This window comes from Volvox carteri, assembly GCF_000143455.1.
Source record: "Volvox carteri f. nagariensis unplaced genomic scaffold VOLCAscaffold_40, whole genome shotgun sequence".
Lineage (NCBI taxonomy): Eukaryota > Viridiplantae > Chlorophyta > Chlorophyceae > Chlamydomonadales > Volvocaceae > Volvox > Volvox carteri.
In genome coordinates this window covers 1,213,144-1,229,953 of record NW_003307583.1, presented here as the reverse complement: position 1 = coordinate 1,229,953, position 16,810 = coordinate 1,213,144, and the positions used below count along the sequence as shown (strand labels likewise).

General features: G+C 54.0%; 2 protein-coding genes across 2 annotated transcripts; one reads left to right on the top strand and one right to left on the bottom strand.

Annotated features, from left to right (window-relative positions):
* Nucleotides 1-7,242: 7,242 nt before the first annotated feature.
* On the bottom strand, nucleotides 7,243-9,814 carry VOLCADRAFT_64439 (uncharacterized protein; the record flags this gene model as incomplete). Its single annotated transcript, XM_002954053.1, has 5 exons — nucleotides 7,243-7,451; nucleotides 7,874-8,045; nucleotides 8,664-8,808; nucleotides 9,040-9,155; nucleotides 9,761-9,814. Coding segments are annotated over 5 exons (696 nt in total), but the record flags the coding sequence as incomplete, so codon positions are not given.
* A 701-nt stretch (nucleotides 9,815-10,515) lies between these two features.
* On the top strand, nucleotides 10,516-16,571 carry spl5 (U4/U6 small nuclear ribonucleoprotein). Its single transcript, XM_002954139.1, has 12 exons — nucleotides 10,516-10,788; nucleotides 11,069-11,155; nucleotides 11,622-11,725; nucleotides 11,961-12,208; nucleotides 12,466-12,548; nucleotides 12,855-12,995; nucleotides 13,331-13,519; nucleotides 13,756-13,863; nucleotides 14,338-14,466; nucleotides 14,760-14,933; nucleotides 15,349-15,443; nucleotides 15,905-16,571. Exons 1-12 carry the CDS (start codon nucleotides 10,687-10,689, stop codon nucleotides 15,918-15,920), a joined length of 1,476 nt encoding a protein of 491 aa, XP_002954185.1. The 5' UTR covers nucleotides 10,516-10,686; the 3' UTR covers nucleotides 15,921-16,571.
* Nucleotides 16,572-16,810: the final 239 nt, after the last annotated feature.

The following is a 16,810-nucleotide window of genomic DNA, read 5'->3' as shown; positions in this document are numbered from 1 at the left end:
AACCTGTTTACTGGCCCATCGCGATTGTATCCATATGAGGAACATTGATGTTTGACCCGCTCGCTGTTGACAACCGGAGTGGCGTCATTGTCGTCGGCTGGCTGCAGCATTGTGTCCACATTGCCTACGACCCCTACACCGTCTTCATTAACGTCGCTAATGGCTTCAGTGGAAATTAGTATCTGCTTTAATGGCCTTCAATGCTTTGGGAGCTTCGGGTCCGAATGATTTGCAGCGTTTGGTCCAGTCAGAAACAGTCCGATTCCTCGTTGACTTTCGGGCGTGAGCTTCCTAACAGTATCCATGGTATTAAAGTACTATGATATGGTTAACATGTATGTCTCCTGTAAGATTCTAGCAGCTTTGGCATGGACAGTCCATTTTTGGCTGGCGGAATGAACTTGTACGGTTGGAACATTATTTATTCCTAACTTTCAGGACCACGAACATTTTTTTATTCCGAATTCGGAATATATTCCGCAAAAAAATAACGCTGCTTCCCGCCCTGTCCACGACCTCTGCCAGCGCAAAAGGGCCCCACGCCTGGCAGCCATACAACAGAATTGCTCGGACTTGGGTTGCAAAGCACCGCATTCACACGCCGGGGGCAAACAGCTTCATTTTGTCCAACTTTGCGCTTAAGGAAAACATAGCGGACCGACCTGTATCACATAACTGCTGACGGCACGCACTAAAAGGCCGTTCTGGCCCATATACCAAGCCCAGATAGCGAGCGCTATCTTTGGCAGGTACTACCTGGCCTGATAGCCGTAACTGTTGACATCTCTCGCTAAGTTCCGACTGCTGGGTGCCATCACATGCAAAAACAAGCCTTTCACACTTTGAGACATTTGGTCGCACCCCAAAAGCTTCACAAAACAAGTCCACAAGATGTAGCAACTCAGACATTCACTCTAGTGACGTCGCTAGCAGACTAACATCGTCTGCATACAACAGTATGGAGACGCGCTTGCTGTCCACAAGGGGTGCGTCATACTTACGTACTCCAGCTTCTACAAGGTCATGAGTATCAATCACATCAGCTAGTGTCTCAATGAAGAGTCCAAACAACTCCGTAGATAAAGGACACCCTTGCTTCACTCCTTGCTTAGACTCAAACTCTCCCCCCACTTTCTCATTTACCTTCATCACCATGGACACCTTCTCGTACGCTTTTCTCAGAGCACCTAGCATGGGGCCACTAATCCCCCTCTCCTGCAACCGAAGCCACATGTGCTCGCGAGGCACCCTATCAAAGGCCTTCTCAAAGTCAATCTGTACTATTATCAATGGCAGTTGCCCCGTGATCCGATGCCGCCTGACCAGGTGTTGCTTGACAAAGAGGTGGTGAGCAGTGCCAAAACCCCGCCTGAAACCCGCTTGGCATGGGTGCCGCAGGTCCAGTATTTCCCCAGCACATACCAGGCGGTTAAGGATCAGTGATGCATAGCACTTCACAAGTGCTCCTCCAACTGCAATGCCCCGATAATTTCCTGCCACCAACGGGTCACCCTTTTTCAAAATTGGGGATACCACCGTTTTGGTAAACTGCTGTGGAAAATCACCAGTTGCCCTGATGTGCTCTAACAAAACGTGCAGCACTGGGATGATACAGTTCACCTCCGTTCCCTGCCGCCCTGCTCATCCACCCGTGGGAGGCGTGCATAACAGTAACATTCCGATGGTATGGCCTCAAGCCCATGAGCCTTTCCGTTTGGTAACCAACCGACAGCACGCGCTACCTCCTCCAAGGTGAACAGCTCATCCAGGATGCTAGCTGCCCATGCTCTCCTGTCCATGACAGTCCGACATGCTTGCCAAGCACCCTCTCCCAAAGGGGCCCCCAAAAAGGAGATATAGTTAAGGAGTCGATGTGCATCTTCAACACCCGTCTCCCCAACTCCTGCGTTTAACAAGGTGGCAAAATGATCCCGAAATACATGCAAAATACCTTTCCTCTGTCCCTGTTGATAATGACCTTCAGGACGAGATGGCGCCCACTGATAACGTTGCGACTGCCCTCAACGCTACGGGCAATGATGCAGTTGACGTTACTGCAGCAGTTCCCAAAGCCAAAGCGCCTGGCACCTTACCAGCACATTTGGTGGAGACTTTGCGGGAGTCAGTGCCAAACCGTGTCAGCACCTTTGAGTGTTCCCTGGAAGGAACGCATCAGGAGATGGCAGAAAATCGTGACAACATCCTATCGTTACAGAATTCATCACAGCGTGTGGAGACACAACTTCAGGAGTTACTCTCTAAGCTGTCTACGCCCTCCAGCCCACCACCTCCCAATCCACGGTCCGTGGCCATTTGCAGGATTATTAAGCAAGTGGCTGCATTTTCCTTGGCTGGCATCCTGTCAATGGAGAACCTCCAGGTCACCGCTTTTCAGGCGGCCCTGGACTCCCTGACCATCGAGCCAGAAATCACCTTAGCGGAGGTCCGGAAGCTTTGGGACACCGGTGCGGTGGAAAGTGGCCCTGGTGGTAGCGCTACGGACTCTGACTCTGCACGGCCGGCACTACAGCCCACGGGCAAAACGCTGCGTACCGAGGTGAGTACGCAGAAACGCATTCCGCTTCCCCCAAAATTTTCGGGGAAAAGAGATACACATATTACTTGAACCCGATCGTGGTTCGAGTTCCTTTTGCAATACTTTGACTTAATGCAAATGGACCCGTTAGAGCACTTTGTCTACTTCGTATCGGGCAAAGCTCAAGTCTGGGCCACGGACATTTTCGGGGAGCACAGATCGGGCAAGAAGCTTTTAACACGTGATTCTTTACGTGCTGCCTTTTTGTTGCAATACGGTGATACGCAACGCAACACGGCTATGGCCGCACATGATCAGTGCCCGAATATACTCAACGTTTTCATGATATTGTATGCAACCAATCATGTGTGGCCATAGCCATATTGTGTTGCATATCACTGTACTGCAACGAAAAAGCAGCATGTAAAGAATCACGCGTCAAAAGCTTTTTGCCCATATGTCCGTGGCCCAGACCTGAGCTTTGCCCAATACTAAGTACACAAAGTGCTCTAACGGGTCCATTTGCATCAAGTCAAAATATTACAAAAGCAAATCGAAACAGGATTGGGTGCAAGTAATATGCGTATCCCTTTTTCCCGAAAATTTTGGGGGGAGCGGAACGCGTTTCTGTGTACTCACCTCGGTACACAGAGTTTTGCCCGTGGGCTGTAGTGCAGGCCATGCAGAGTCGGAATCCGTAGCGCTACCACCAGGGCCGCTTTCTACCGCACCGACCTCCTCTAAGGTGATTTCTGGCTCGATAGTCAGGGAGTCCAGGGCCGCCTGAAAAGCGGTGACCTGGAGGCTCTCCATTGACAGGATGCCGGCCAAGGAAGATGAAGCCAATTGCTGGATAATCCTGCAAATGGCCACGGACCGTGGATTGGGAGGTGGTGGGCTGGAGGGCGTGGACAGCTTGGAGAGTAACTCCTGAAGTTGCGTCTCCACACGCTGTGATGAATTCCGTAATGATAGGATGTCTTCACGAATTTCTGCCATCTCCTGATGTGTTCCTTCCAGGGAACGCTCCAAGGTGCTGACGCGGTTTGGCACTGACTCACGCAAAGTCTCCACCAAATTCGCTGGTAAGGTGCCAGGCGCTTTGGCTTTGGGGACTGCCGCGGTAATGTCAACCGCATCATTGCCCGTAGTGTCGAGGGAAGTTATCAGTTATCAGTGGGCGCCATCTCGTCCTGAAGGTCATTGTCAACAGGGACAGAGGAGAAGTGTTTACGAAGCGCAGTGAAGGATTGTTCCCTTAATTTGCGCTTGTTAATTTTCGCAACGCGAAGTGGGTCCGAAGCGGTTGTAGCATCACAAGGAATTCGCACAATAAGGACTTGCTCAGCATCGCTCAAAGAGACAGCCTTAGTCTTAGCTATAGTCTTAGGAACCATTTTCCGAAATGTCGAGTCTAAGACTCAGACAATTGGATAGTAACGGCTGCGGCGCAATGTGAGGTGAGGACCGAACAAATGATCTCGATACCAAAGTGTAACAGCCGTCCCTTACCTTAGGCGTATTAGCGGAAGTCTTCAATTGCAAGGCCGTGGAAGAGGAGGGTCTCGAAGGTCGGCTTAGTGTTTGACGCGAGAAAAGATACGGAAGTCGGAGTTAGAAGACATACATCGAGAACGGTGACAGCAAGATCTTGAACCCTGAACACTAGTATAGTGATACGGAAGTGCCTGCCCCTGACCTCTATCCCAAGGCCATAAGCAAACGTATTGAAAATGCAAAACAGTGCGCAATCACGCCAGTGCAATGTCGTCGACAAGCACCGCCGTGCGGTGCAATTTGAGGTTGGGGAATCCGTGCTGCTCAGCACCCGCGACATCCAGTTGAAATCTCCTGGAGCCAAGAAAGTATTGCTTAAGTTTATTGGGCCGTATAAGGTTGTGGGAACGCGGTAAAATTGGGGTTACTCCATCCGGTCTTCCACGTATCCTTGCTCAAACCATTCAAGGACGATGGAACACGACAACAGCCGCCCCCCTTCATAATTGATGAAGAGCCATAATACGTGGTTGAGGCACTACTCCACCATCGTGATGTGAAAATCCGAGGTGGAACCGGCAAAACACGTCGGGAATATCTGGTTAAATGGGAAGGCTATGACTCCAGTCATAACACCTATGAACCGGAAGATTCCCTGCGTCAGTCCGTTCCCCTGGCCAAAGCTACTGACGACTATGAACGACGGTTGGCGGCAAAATCCGGGCAACCTACACCAAAAAGGAAAGTGGTCCTGACCACCTTTCCTTCGGTAGCACCCCGGAACACTACCCCAGAACAACCGAAACGGAAAGCACCTGCTCGCAAGAAAAGGTGACGCTCCCGGGACGGTTCGCTTCTGAGGGGGAGGGATGTAACAAGCTACATTTACCTTTTACCATTTAACTATTAAAGCTTAATCTCAGTAACAGTACAGTCCCATAGTTGCGAACCATACTCGTTAACTGTATGAACTCACTTTCTGTTGCGCTATCACAGCCCAGTAATTTTTTTCGTTTAGGGCGGGTCTCAATTTATTCCAATCTAAGTAACAAAGTTGCTAGGGTCGTCATAATTCATTCCTTAAGTGTGAGGCCCCCAGACCCCCCCCATAAGTTACATCTCACCTCATGCCATCTGTGGGGGTTCTCTTTCTGCTTGTCCCGCCATACACCGTCGCTCTGGCCCTTGCGGATGCGCTTTGTCTGAGCCCGCATGGCACGGCGAGCGCTCGGGTTGGGCGCCTGGAATGGATCGCCGGCCGCACCGCATTCACTGCTGTTGTCGTGCCGATTAGGCGATAGCTTGCGCTTATCCTGATTACACCCGCCATGGAGGGCAGGGGTAATGGCGCCCGTGTCATCGGTCGTCCCTGGCAGCAACACCATGGCCGATGCATTGCCGACAACAGCATCGCCATCTCAAACGCCTTTACCAGGAAATTTTCAGGCTTATCTTGCTGTTCTGGTGTCTGTTCGATGTTCGAGTCGTTGCCTTTTGCGTGTTTGGCTATGTGAGGACCGGTCATACATTCTGCTATGCTGCGTTGACTCACGGGCTTGACCTTCTTACGGCCCCTCATATCTGTTCTATAATTGAAAATTCTAAGTTCTGCACACTACGGAGCAATCTGGCAGCAATGGATGTTTTTGGCTAAAATGAAAATGTACGGGTCGGCCTCAATTCATTCCTTTTTTCCAAAGGCCAAAATGCCTGGTTATTCCTTTTAAGTAATATAGTACTTAATAAAAAACGCTGGGGGGTCCGCATTTAAGCCATCCTGGTGAAGTGCTTCGGCCAGGCACTTCCGTATCACTATACTAGTGTTCAGGGTTCAAGACCTTGCTGTCACCGTTCTCGACGTATGTCTTCGAACTCCGACTTCCCGTGTCTTTTCTCGCGTCCAACGCTAAGCCACCCTTCGTGGTCGAGACCCTCCTCTTCCACGGCCTTGCAACTCAAGACTTCCGCTAATACGCCTGGTGCTTATAGGCGATCTGGCAGCCCTTGAGCCCTCGGCTCGTATTAGGATGGTTTGCAGGTACGGGGAACGCACCCACGACCGTGTAACAACAACAACAATACGCCTAAGGTAAGGGACGGCTGTTACACTCGTGGACTTCAACGAGGATATTAACCTCCCTCCTTGCAGCCATCGCAAATCCCCCAAAGGCCTCAGGAATTTGATGGCTTATGAGCAGGACTGCCGACATCCCATGCTCCCTCCCCACCTCCCTCCCACTCTCGCACCTCTGGTTGGCTATCGGGCCGCCAGCCCCAACCCGGCTGGGCTCAACGCACAGCCATCCCCCCCCAACTCTCTCCCGAACTCGCTCTCAGGAAAGTTCCGAATGGATCGTTGCAGGAATGGGTCCCCCACCAAAACCCTCCTTCCCTCCTCTCCCTCGGCAACCTCGGTAATGCCCACTCTACACGCCATCTCCCCCCCCCCGACCTTCCCAACCAGGTTAAAACACTCTCCCCCCCCCTGTGCAGTGCAGCGCACGGAAAGCCGCTTCCAAACATGGTGGACCGCCCGTGCTTCCACCACGATACTACGACTACTACTACTACTACGACTACTACATGATGATCACACTCAACTTGTTGGGGACATTCCCCCTCCCACGCAACTTTCCTGCCTGCAGGTACCCCTCCGTCTGACGACCCCTACCAGTCGTAACTAGGGGTCTCCAAAACCCCTCACCACCACCTCACCACTGCACAAGCCCCAGCGGCCATACCCCACACCTCTCCCTCTCCCTTCCTTTCCCTCCTTCCCTGCATTATTCCTTGAAACCTATGGAGCCGTCCTTTCCTCCCCTTCCTCTCTCTCCTGTGATGTGGCGTGTGAGGTGGATTGATCCCAAAACACATAGACACACATATAGGGATGCGGGGAAATGGATTCCCCAGAAAAACAATCTCTCACCCTCATCAAAAAGCAGTATCAACCGGGGATGTTGCACATCTCGTTATAATCTCATCACAATCACAGTGTCAACAACAATAACAAAAACAACAATAACAGCAAAATTAATGCTATTATCGTTAAACCTAATGATACTGGTCATCCTCTTCCATGCACACTCCATCACCATGGCACACCTGCGGGGCCCCCCCCACACACACGACCATCACCTGGACCATCACCGCCGCCATCCTCCACCATCGACATGCCGACCATCTCACAGTCATTACCGTTAGTACCGTTAGTAGCCCTTGGCGCCCCGGGACCGAATCCACTTGGTCGCTACCCACTTCTCCCCCCGCTTGACGGGACATCCACCGTGCAGCGCATGCGGGTCAATGTCACCGTTGGGTTTGGTGCCCCAGAACAGGACTGCGTCGCCCATCCGCGGCATGTACTTGAAGGAGCCATCGTCGCAATTTCGCCAGTCCCCGATGACGCGGTTCTCGCCTGCGGCCGGGGCAAGGCGGTGGGGATAGACAGACAAACATGATGACATACAGCTTGGCAGAAACCTGGCAGACAGATTGCTCAAACAGACTGGCAGACAGATTGCTCAAACAGACTGGCAGACAGATTGTTAGGCAGACAATAGAATATGGGGGTAATAAGAGTACAAAAAGGGGTAACTGTGTAATTTGTGGGAAACTTAAGCCTCATAGATGGATATAATGATGCATACGCCCCAGAAGGACGCACAGCGAACCCCCAAACCACTGTCACGTCACTCACTCCATCCAAATCAACTAAAGATCTAACTCCCCACCCCCAGTCACCAAACATCCCCACGTCCTGCACATGAGGCAACCGCCCACCCCTCCCCACGCCCACAGCCTCCCCCGTCCCTTCCTCCCTTCCCCAGCCCAGCCCACCATCGACTCCCTCCCTCTTGAACACCGTCTCTCCGCCCTCCAGCACCTCAGACAGGTACAGCAATACCGTGGCGATGCGCTGACTGGGCTGCGGCCCGAACTCTTTGGGGTCGAAAGTGTCGTAGTGAGAGTCGTAGTGCTGTTCCTTTTCGTAGTGGAGCACGTTGAAGGCCTGTGGTGCACAGAGCGGGTGGGGTTGGTGTTGGAGTGTGGGGTTGGGGGTTGGGAATAACTGGAGCTTGGCAGTGGAGATGCAGCGGGCCCTACAGATGGTAGTGATAGTGGCGGTGAAGGTGGTGGTAGCGGCATCAAAGGCGGTAATTATCGCCAAAGTCGGAAACAGGGTAAGATATCAGAAATTGTGCCATTAAAGACGGTACAACATCAAAAACTACATGCACTGAAAGGGAGGGTCCACGCTAGGCAGGACAATGCCGGGGTTCTCCCCAGGAATCGAACCCAGGACCGCTCATGGCAGTAGTGTTCCAAATATGTAACTCGGAAACCTCCCCCTATTCTCCCAGGGAGGGACTTCCGGAGGGAGGAGGAGGCGGAAGGGGAGACTGGGGAGACCCCGGGTCCTCCGTGTGCACCGGCCCTTGGGGGTGAAGAGGAACCACAGACGAGTGAAGCAGATACCCGGCATAGCCGGTCTTTGTGGGAGGTAAGGAGGGAGTTGGCAGTCTGACACGGGTCTGACAGCTGCTTCACCAGGTACCCTGCCCCCCCACCTGCCCTGCCCCGCCCTCGCCACGTCTCCCACTTTTGGAGCAGCCTCAGGCTCCCTCACCTCTCCATTTTCGGCCGGCAGTAGCGTAGCTGCGGCAATGCGCTGTTCCACCCAGCCCAATACGCCCTCGGGGTCCATGGCAGCTGCCAGGAAGGTGCCCGTGCTGGTGCGGGTTTGCTGCGAGGGGTCCACCGTCTCCCCGGGCCTGAGGGGGTGCGGGGTTCACCGGCGGGAAGGTAAGGAAGGGGCGAGCAGGAGGAAGAGGAAAGGAGCAGTAGAGGAGAGGAGAAAACCGCCTAGTCCGGCATGCATCCCCGACCGTAAGCAGGGTAAGGTGTAAAAGGGGGGAGGGGAAGGGTGAGGGGTCATCATATGCGCAGGCACAGGCAACACTGTTGCTGTTCATCCTCCCCTCCCCTGCTCTGCCCGGCCGTACCTGTACGCCAGTCCCGAGGGGTACATGAATTTGGAGGCCAATTTGATGACATACTCGGCGCGGGCCTTATCAATGAATCCAGGGAACACCACTACGCGGGGATACCAGGAGAGAATCTGAGAGGCAGAGGGGAGCAGGGCAGGGGGGAGGGGGGAAGCAGGGCAGGGGGGAGGGGGAAAGCAGGGCAGGGGGAGGGGGGAAGCAGGGCAGGGGGAGGGGGGAAGCAGGGCAGGGGGGAGGGGAAGAGATTTACCACTGTGGGATGAACCAATGAAAGCAAGTGCCAACGGAAAAAGGAGTGAGAGGTCCCCCCTCGCGAAGGAGTTCCAAAACAGCCAGTTCCCCCTTCCCATGCAGCTGGTCGGATGCAGCGGCCCCGCAGTCCTGGGCTCCGGTCCACTCCTCGCTAGCGGCGTGCTCCCCGAGCCCCCAAGAACCCCGAGCCCTCCTCCGCTTGGCATTGTCATCCTCCGCAGTGAGCGCCAAGGCACAAGGACGGTGTTGTGACTTCCTTTATCAACGCTGGTGTTGAACAGATATTGCGGAATGTCCCGAAAGGGTACGACCGACGGGGAAGGAATAGGTTTCCAACCAGCAATAGTCGCGCCCCGATTAGATCCCACAGGCTGTGACATTGCCCTAAGCGCAAAGATGATGCTGAACGGTTTTGGACGGTTGGTTTATGTGTGTGTACGAGCATATGACATTCCGTCGTGTGTACCTGAAAGGGGATTACGTAGACATTGTCGGAGCCGGACTCTGCCGCGGGCAAGGGTGGCCGTATCTTGAGCAGCCCCGAACTGTCCAGGACCCATTTTTCAAGCTGAACGGGGTCTAAGGGGTTGACGCTGACTTGCGGGGAAGGAAGAAGGGCGGTGGCCTGCTCCTGCGCCGATTGCTGCTGCTGAGTCTCACGTGAAGACTCCTGAGTGATTGAAGCGACGCGTTCGTCCACAGCGCCCAGCTTGCGCACCGCCCCGGTCAACTGCGCATTTGGTCAGCACGGGCAGATGCGCAGTGATGTGGGTACAAAAGGGAATCTAGTGCTTGAACAGGATGTTTGGAAGCGGTGAAAGGTAGCGCTTTGTCGGGCGCCAAGCGATTGCTCGGTTGGAGAGCTGTGAGCAACAGGTAGTCCTTTACCTGCACCGGCGTGGGCTCCGGTAGTTGTGTGCCTTGCTGGGTAAAGCGTCCAAATATAAATGAAAAGATGCACAGCAATATCACAACTGGACCGGGTACAGACTGTAGCCTCATCGTCACGAACCAGCTCAGAAAGCTGTATCAAACTAATAGCGTAGCCAACAGTCCGCTTACTTTGCAAGCGTTTGCGGCTCAGTAGCAGCAAACAGGCAAGGCATAGGCTATGGGGTTTCGAGGGAAGGTAGTTTCTGTACGGAGCAGTTTACCGTTTCATCGGAAATGTTAACGCAGCAGAACACTCATTTAGATTGTTGCTAAATTTTAGACGACGGGTATCTTGCTCGTAACGAGTTTTCCTGGAGGCGGATTGTAGCTTCAGTTCCTACGTAAAGTGACCTAACTTTAGCTGTGAATCTGCGAAAGTAGTTGACAGTCATATACAAACCTTACTTTTCATCTGATCAGGAGAATTCACTTGTCTCAGGCCGATATCCGTAGGCCGACATGGCGACTCTTGCTGAGAGCTTCCTAGCAGACTTGGAAGATCTGTCAGAGGATGAGCCGGGGCCTGAGACAGAGCAGTCGGAGGAGGAAGCCGATGACGGGGTGAGTCGAGCATCCAGATTCCCGATTCCCTTAACCCTGCCCTCTCTTAGCATAAACGTTGGTGATGCAAGAAAGCAACTTACCATCCACCTTAGGCCACAGACATGCACGGCGCTGCTGCGCACTGTGGCCCACCTTTGCCCTGCACCCCTGTCTGACCACGGCCGGCAGCTTCCCCCTTTTCATTTCTGAGTTTCTTGCATATGACCCCCCCCTATGCACCTTCACGTAATGCCCCTCCCGATATCCCCGCTCCTCGCCGCCCACCTTTCCTCCCCAGATGGACGACATCGAGGCGCTAAACTTTGACGACCTCTCGGCAGTGGCAAAGCTCACGAGCGAACCACGGTACAGCGACGTCCTCCAGGTAAGCTGGCGCAGGTGCGGTTCGCGCATTCGCGCGATCTTAACAACCCTAAACCCTCCTATCCCGTTACCCCCGTAACACCCAAACACCCCGGGACACGCGCCCGGACACGCGCCCTTCAACAACCCCGACGCAAACGTATGCCGACCACAGCCTGGCGCGCCGTGTCCGGAATAGACGTCTCCCCCAAAAAGGCCAACCGAGACACATTCTTACCCCCCGTAGATGCACGACTGAATTCAGCATTTTTCGCACCCTTCGTTCAGCACTACGGCTGAGCTAAGAAGCCACGGCTGTGTATGGGAGGACGGAGGAGTGCCTCGTGTCGGCACCCGCAGGAACCCCCCGCCATCCCTTTCCATTGACTTTGCGCCCATTTCTCTCCCGCCCCCAACTTCCAACCCCCTCCAACCCCCGCTCGTCTGCGGTTCGTCCCTCCCCTCCCCCCTTCCCGATCCACGCTCAGCGAGTACGTGCGGCTCTGTCTGAAGCCGCCTCCACCTCCACCACCGGCGCCAACGGGGGAGATCGGAGATCCTCCGGGCCCCTGGAGGAGGATCCCACGTACAAGTGAGTGAGATCGTGTGAGCCGAGCTGTTCGGAGTAGTGGGTGGGGGTGTTGTGCTGGAAATGGGCCTTTTGAACTGAGCATAATTCATCATCATCATAATGATCGTGATCATCATCATCATGACCATCATCATCATCATCATCATCATGACCATCATCATCATCATCATCATCACCATAACCATAACCATCGTTATCATCATCATTATCTCCATGGCCCCCAAAACCCCGTCAGGCTACTCGTGGAGTGCAACCGCCTTGCCGTCGACATTGATAACGAAATTGCCGTCGTACACAACTTCATTCGCGACAAGTACCGACCAAAGTTTCCGGAACTGGAATCCCTGGTTCACCACCCGCTGGACTATGCGCGTGTGGTTCAGCGAATTGGCAATGAGATGGATTTGACGTTGGTGCCGTTGGACGATATGCTGCCGGCGGCAACGGTCATGGTAGTTACGGTTACAGCAACTACCACGTCGGGTGGGTACGGCAGGGGGCAGGATTAGCGGGGAAGGGGAAACAGGAGAGTACGGGTGGGAGGTTTAAGGGGGGTAGAATATGAGGGAGGATGTAGGCACGATGTGTTTTTTCTTTTCCTATTCAGATATCTCCGCCGCGGTATCTACCCTCTCCTTTTGCTCCTTCTCCTGCTCCTGCTCCTCTCTCCACGCAGCCCGCCTTACTGGCTGTCTTTTTCCCTCCCCACAAACCACCTAACTACCAACTACCAACCCCAGGCAAGCCCCTGGACGACGAGGCTCTGGGTCGGGTGATGGCGGGATGCGACATGGCCGTACAGCTGGACGAGGACAAACGCACGGTACGACAAGTACCCTCCGTTTGGGGGCAATGGGGGGAAAGGGAGAAGTACAGAGGGAACGGCGGATGTAACTCAAGGTGCATGTGCATGTGTACGACAATGACGCCGGATGGCGGGCCGTTGCGCAGTGCCAAGGCGTGATTATTCCCCGGGCTGTGTCGTCGGAAAAACACACCACACATACAAATATACATTCACACACACACACACACACGCACACGCACACACACACGCACGGCGGTGTGAGCTCAGGGGAGACTCAAGTGCGGCCCCCGACCCCCCGGCCCCCGTGTCTGGTCCCCGCAGATATTGCAGTTTGTGGAGAGCAAGATGAACCAGGTGGCCCCCAACATGTCGGCGGTGGTGGGCACGGAGATTGCGGCCAAGTTGATGGGTGTGGCGGGGGGCCTGTTGGCGCTGTCTAGAATGCCGGCGTGTAACATTCAGGTGAGTATATGTATGTATGTATGTATGTATGTATGTATGTATGTATGTATGTATGTATGTATGTATGTATGTGTATGTGTGTATGTATGTGTATGGAGGGTTGAGGGGTATACGTGGGGGTTTGGAGTGCAGGAGAGATATTTGCAGAAGAACGAAAAGACCACCAACTGCGACTGTGATGACGACCATCCAAACCACCAATCGTCGGAGTTTTTGTTTGGAGTAATAATGACGCAATCGCCCTTCATCGCCCTTTTCAATCGCCCAAGTCCCGCCCACCCGGCTCTACCACCACAACCACCAACCATCACCCCCGCTCGCAAACCCAAATGCAGTCCCTGGGCGCCAAGCGCAAGACGCTAGCTGGGTTCAGCTCCACCACCACCCAGCCGCACCAGGGCTTCATCAGCGGCTGCCCCATTGTGACCCAGACGCCCCCCTCCCTGCGCAACAAGGCGATAAGGCTCATCGCGTCTAAGAGCGCACTGCTGGCCCGCAAAGACGCATACGGGGAGGACCCATCGGTGAGAGGTTTAGGGCTGTAGGTTTGAGGCTCCCCCCTCACTCTTGCTCGGCACGGTATGGTTTCGCTGTGTTACCACGAGAGCCCGTTTATCGGCCCGGGTATCGGCCGGTGATGCAGATGCAGATTTCATGTGTTGCCGTGTGGCAACGGAGCGCGTTGCCGCCTCTGCCTCCGCCTTATGCCTTATGCTATTGCTGTTGCTATTGCCTTATGCTATTGCTGTTGCTGTCCTAGGGCACCTACGGGGCGGCCATGAAGGCGGAGGTGGTACGGAAGGTGGAGAAGTGGCAGGAGCCGCCACCCGCCAAGCAGGCCAAGCCGCTGCCAGTGCCTGACGCGGAGGTCAGGGTCGGGTCGGGTCGGGCTGATGATGTGACGGGTCGAGTTGGGCCCGCTTCGATTGGGGTGTTTCGGAGCTCGTGGGGTGGGCTGGCCGGGCTAGGGTTTCGCAAAAACTGGCTCCATCTTTTCGCGCAGGTATATTTGTAACGTTTGGGGCGTTTTGAGAGGGCGGAAGATGGTACAACAACATTCTAGCGTCAAAAAGTGACGCGACGGAATGTGAGGCTTAGGGTTTGCGAAATTATCATCGTATCCAACGACAAGAAGAGAGAATGTGCTCTAGGGAAATCCGTGAGCCTGAGCTGATGCTGAGCTTGGAATCCTCCTCCTTGGGCGGGGGGTACTTGTCAGGAATAGGTGTTAAAGAGATAGTAGCTCGTAAATGGTCGGGATAGTACTTAACGTCGTACTGGTGTTTTGTTTTGTCTGTTTTGTGTTGTGTGTTCTGTTGTGTGTTGTGCTGTATTTCCGCAGGCGAAAAAGCGACGCGGGGGCCGAAGACTTCGAAAGATGAAGGAGCGCTACGGGCTAACGGATATGCGCAAGGCGGCGAATCGGATGATGTTCAACCAGGCGGAGGAGGAGTGGGTGGACGGAGACGACGTAAGTGGGGTGTACGGTGTACGGAAGTACGGCATTTGTTGCGCACATGCCATGACATGCCATGGCTTGGCTTGGCATGTCGTGCTGTAGGTTTATGGTTCTGCTCTTGGGGTTTCAAACAGGGAAAGGGAGTTTTTGTTTGGGATGGCGCGAATGGGAGTGGGGCTCTGGGTTCCGCTTTGAAGTGATACTTATTATCATTTGATTGATAATAAGTATGTTTGTTTATTGATGTCTGTAATTGTTCTTACATAAATGTTCTTACAAGTACGCATGTGTGTTTTCTCACGCAGGTCATTGGGTTGGGTGTGCTGGGCAAGGAGGGCAGCGGCAGGTTGCGAATCGTGGCGTCGCAACAGAAGCAGAAGCTCAGCGCCAAGGCGCAAAAGAAGTTCAAGGCGCGAATGTACGGCAGCAGCGGCGCGACGTCCGGTCTGTCGTCATCGCTGGCCTTCACCCCTGTGCAGGTCAGTGCACGCGGCAATATCCGTGCATGCGTATATGCGTGTGTATGTACGAACTTATGTTGTTTGGAAACTCTTCACGGGAGCCCGGGGGAGTCTGACGTGTATACGTTCGTGCCCGTGTTTGTGTGCGTGTACGTGTGTACGCGTGTCTGTGTTTGCGTTGAGTTCTAGCGTTAGTGACATACTGCAGTATTAGCTTGGTGGCCTTTACAAGCTCAAACACTGGTTTGCGAGACACTGGATTGCGAATGTATTGCAATGGCTCGAGCTCTGCGTTCGTGCGAATAAAAGCGATATCGAGAGTCTAAAGCTGTGTCCCCCGTGGACAAGATTCATAAGTTGCCCTCTTACTGCCTTGCCGCTGCCTACTGACTTACCGGCCTGCCAACTGCCTGCCGTACCTACTTCCGTACAGGGTATTGAGCTGGAGAACCCCTCGGCGCGCTTCGGCATGGATTTGGATACCAAGGACGGCACGCAGTCGTATTTTAGCCAGTTCGGGGGCTTCAGGTGGGTGCGGTGCCTCCTCATACCGGCCTTGCCTGCCAGCCTTGCCTGCCAGCCTTGCTGCTGTTGACATCGCGGTTCATTTGTAGCGCGCTTGTGCATGTGGGACTAACAGCCGTGGCACGGACACAAGAGGGTGTGTGTGTTTTGCGGCGGCCGCAAGGTGCTCAGCCGCCCCCCAGGCCTCCACTGTCTTGGGGGGGGTGCCACCTTTTTTTGGGTAAATCGAATGGGGAGTGGACCTGCGGGCGCAGGAGGACATGACTTACCATCCTTCGTGGGTATCCGTGGTGGCGGCCACATCCTGGGAGGGCGATACACACGTTACGAAATTATGAACGGAAGAAGCAAAAATAAAGGAAAGCCCAACAAAGTGCTGTTATAGGAAGTTTGAGATATGTGGACAGGGGACATGGTCGTGCCAACACCTGAAGCCTTAATGTGCTGGCTGTCGTACCCTGCAGGTCGGTCAAGAAGTAAGCATGGCGACCGGCGTCGTCCCGGGTGTCTAGGGAGGAACTGGACAACGGCTGCAGAAGTTGTGGTAACGGTAACGGTTAACGGTAACCATCAACGACGATGTGGGACAGAGCGTCAGAGGGTTAGGGGAGGAAGCGGTGCTATACGGTACGACAAAACCGAAGCGACTACGATTGATGTACACAACGTATGGACGGACGGTTGGATCGTCGGATCGACAAGGACCTGGCTCGGCGCCCGTGGAGGATTTCCAGCTTTGCCACCTTGTTGAGACTTATCTTTCCATGTGTGGTTTTCTATTTGATATACTTCTGGTGAAGCCGGCTGAGTTTTTGACCATGACAGACGGACACGGACACGGACCCTCACACCATTTAATAGGCTAAATATTAGTAGGCGGGGTTTTGTCCCATCTCGGGGTTACGGCGTGGGAACGTACGTGTTCGGCATAAGTACTTTCTGGAGTTTCAAACTCCAGAAGCTACCGGGTAAAACTAACAAGTTGCTAGTTTTACCGATGCGCCGCTGCCGCGTGTGCAACTGGTGCCCGTATAATACCGTCTGTTGGGTGTTAACGCCGCCGCCGCGTTCTGGGACCAGCAGGCTATCAGGCCTTCCGCTACCGAAGGCATGTCACTATCGCTCTGATCGCTGTAGATATGCAGGTCACTGGCATCGTAGTGACGCGCCACTCAGCTTTTGACGTGTTTCATCTCTCTCTTTTTCATGACCGCAGCGATAACAAGTGCAGGAAGCCGCAGTAACAAGCTAACGTGGGAGGCTATGTACAGAGCAGGCTTGTTTGCACGTCCTTAGCGCTTATCTGCTGATTGAGAACCTGATGCCCGCTATAGCCCTGGTGTGTCGTCCAGCAACGACGGTACTCTTTA

What these genes read in the sequence shown, in the direction of transcription:
- spl5 (XM_002954139.1), top strand. Translation starts at nt 10,687, where the DNA reads ATGGCGACTCTTGCTGAGAGCTTCCTAGCAGACTTGGAAGATCTGTCA. An exon ending in AGGAGGAAGCCGATGACGGG is followed by an intron (nt 10,789 to 11,068) that starts GTGAGTCGAGCA and finishes TTTCCTCCCCAG; the next exon opens with ATGGACGACATCGAGGCGCT. An exon ending in GAGGAGGATCCCACGTACAA is followed by an intron (nt 11,726 to 11,960) that starts GTGAGTGAGATC and finishes AAACCCCGTCAG; the next exon opens with GCTACTCGTGGAGTGCAACC.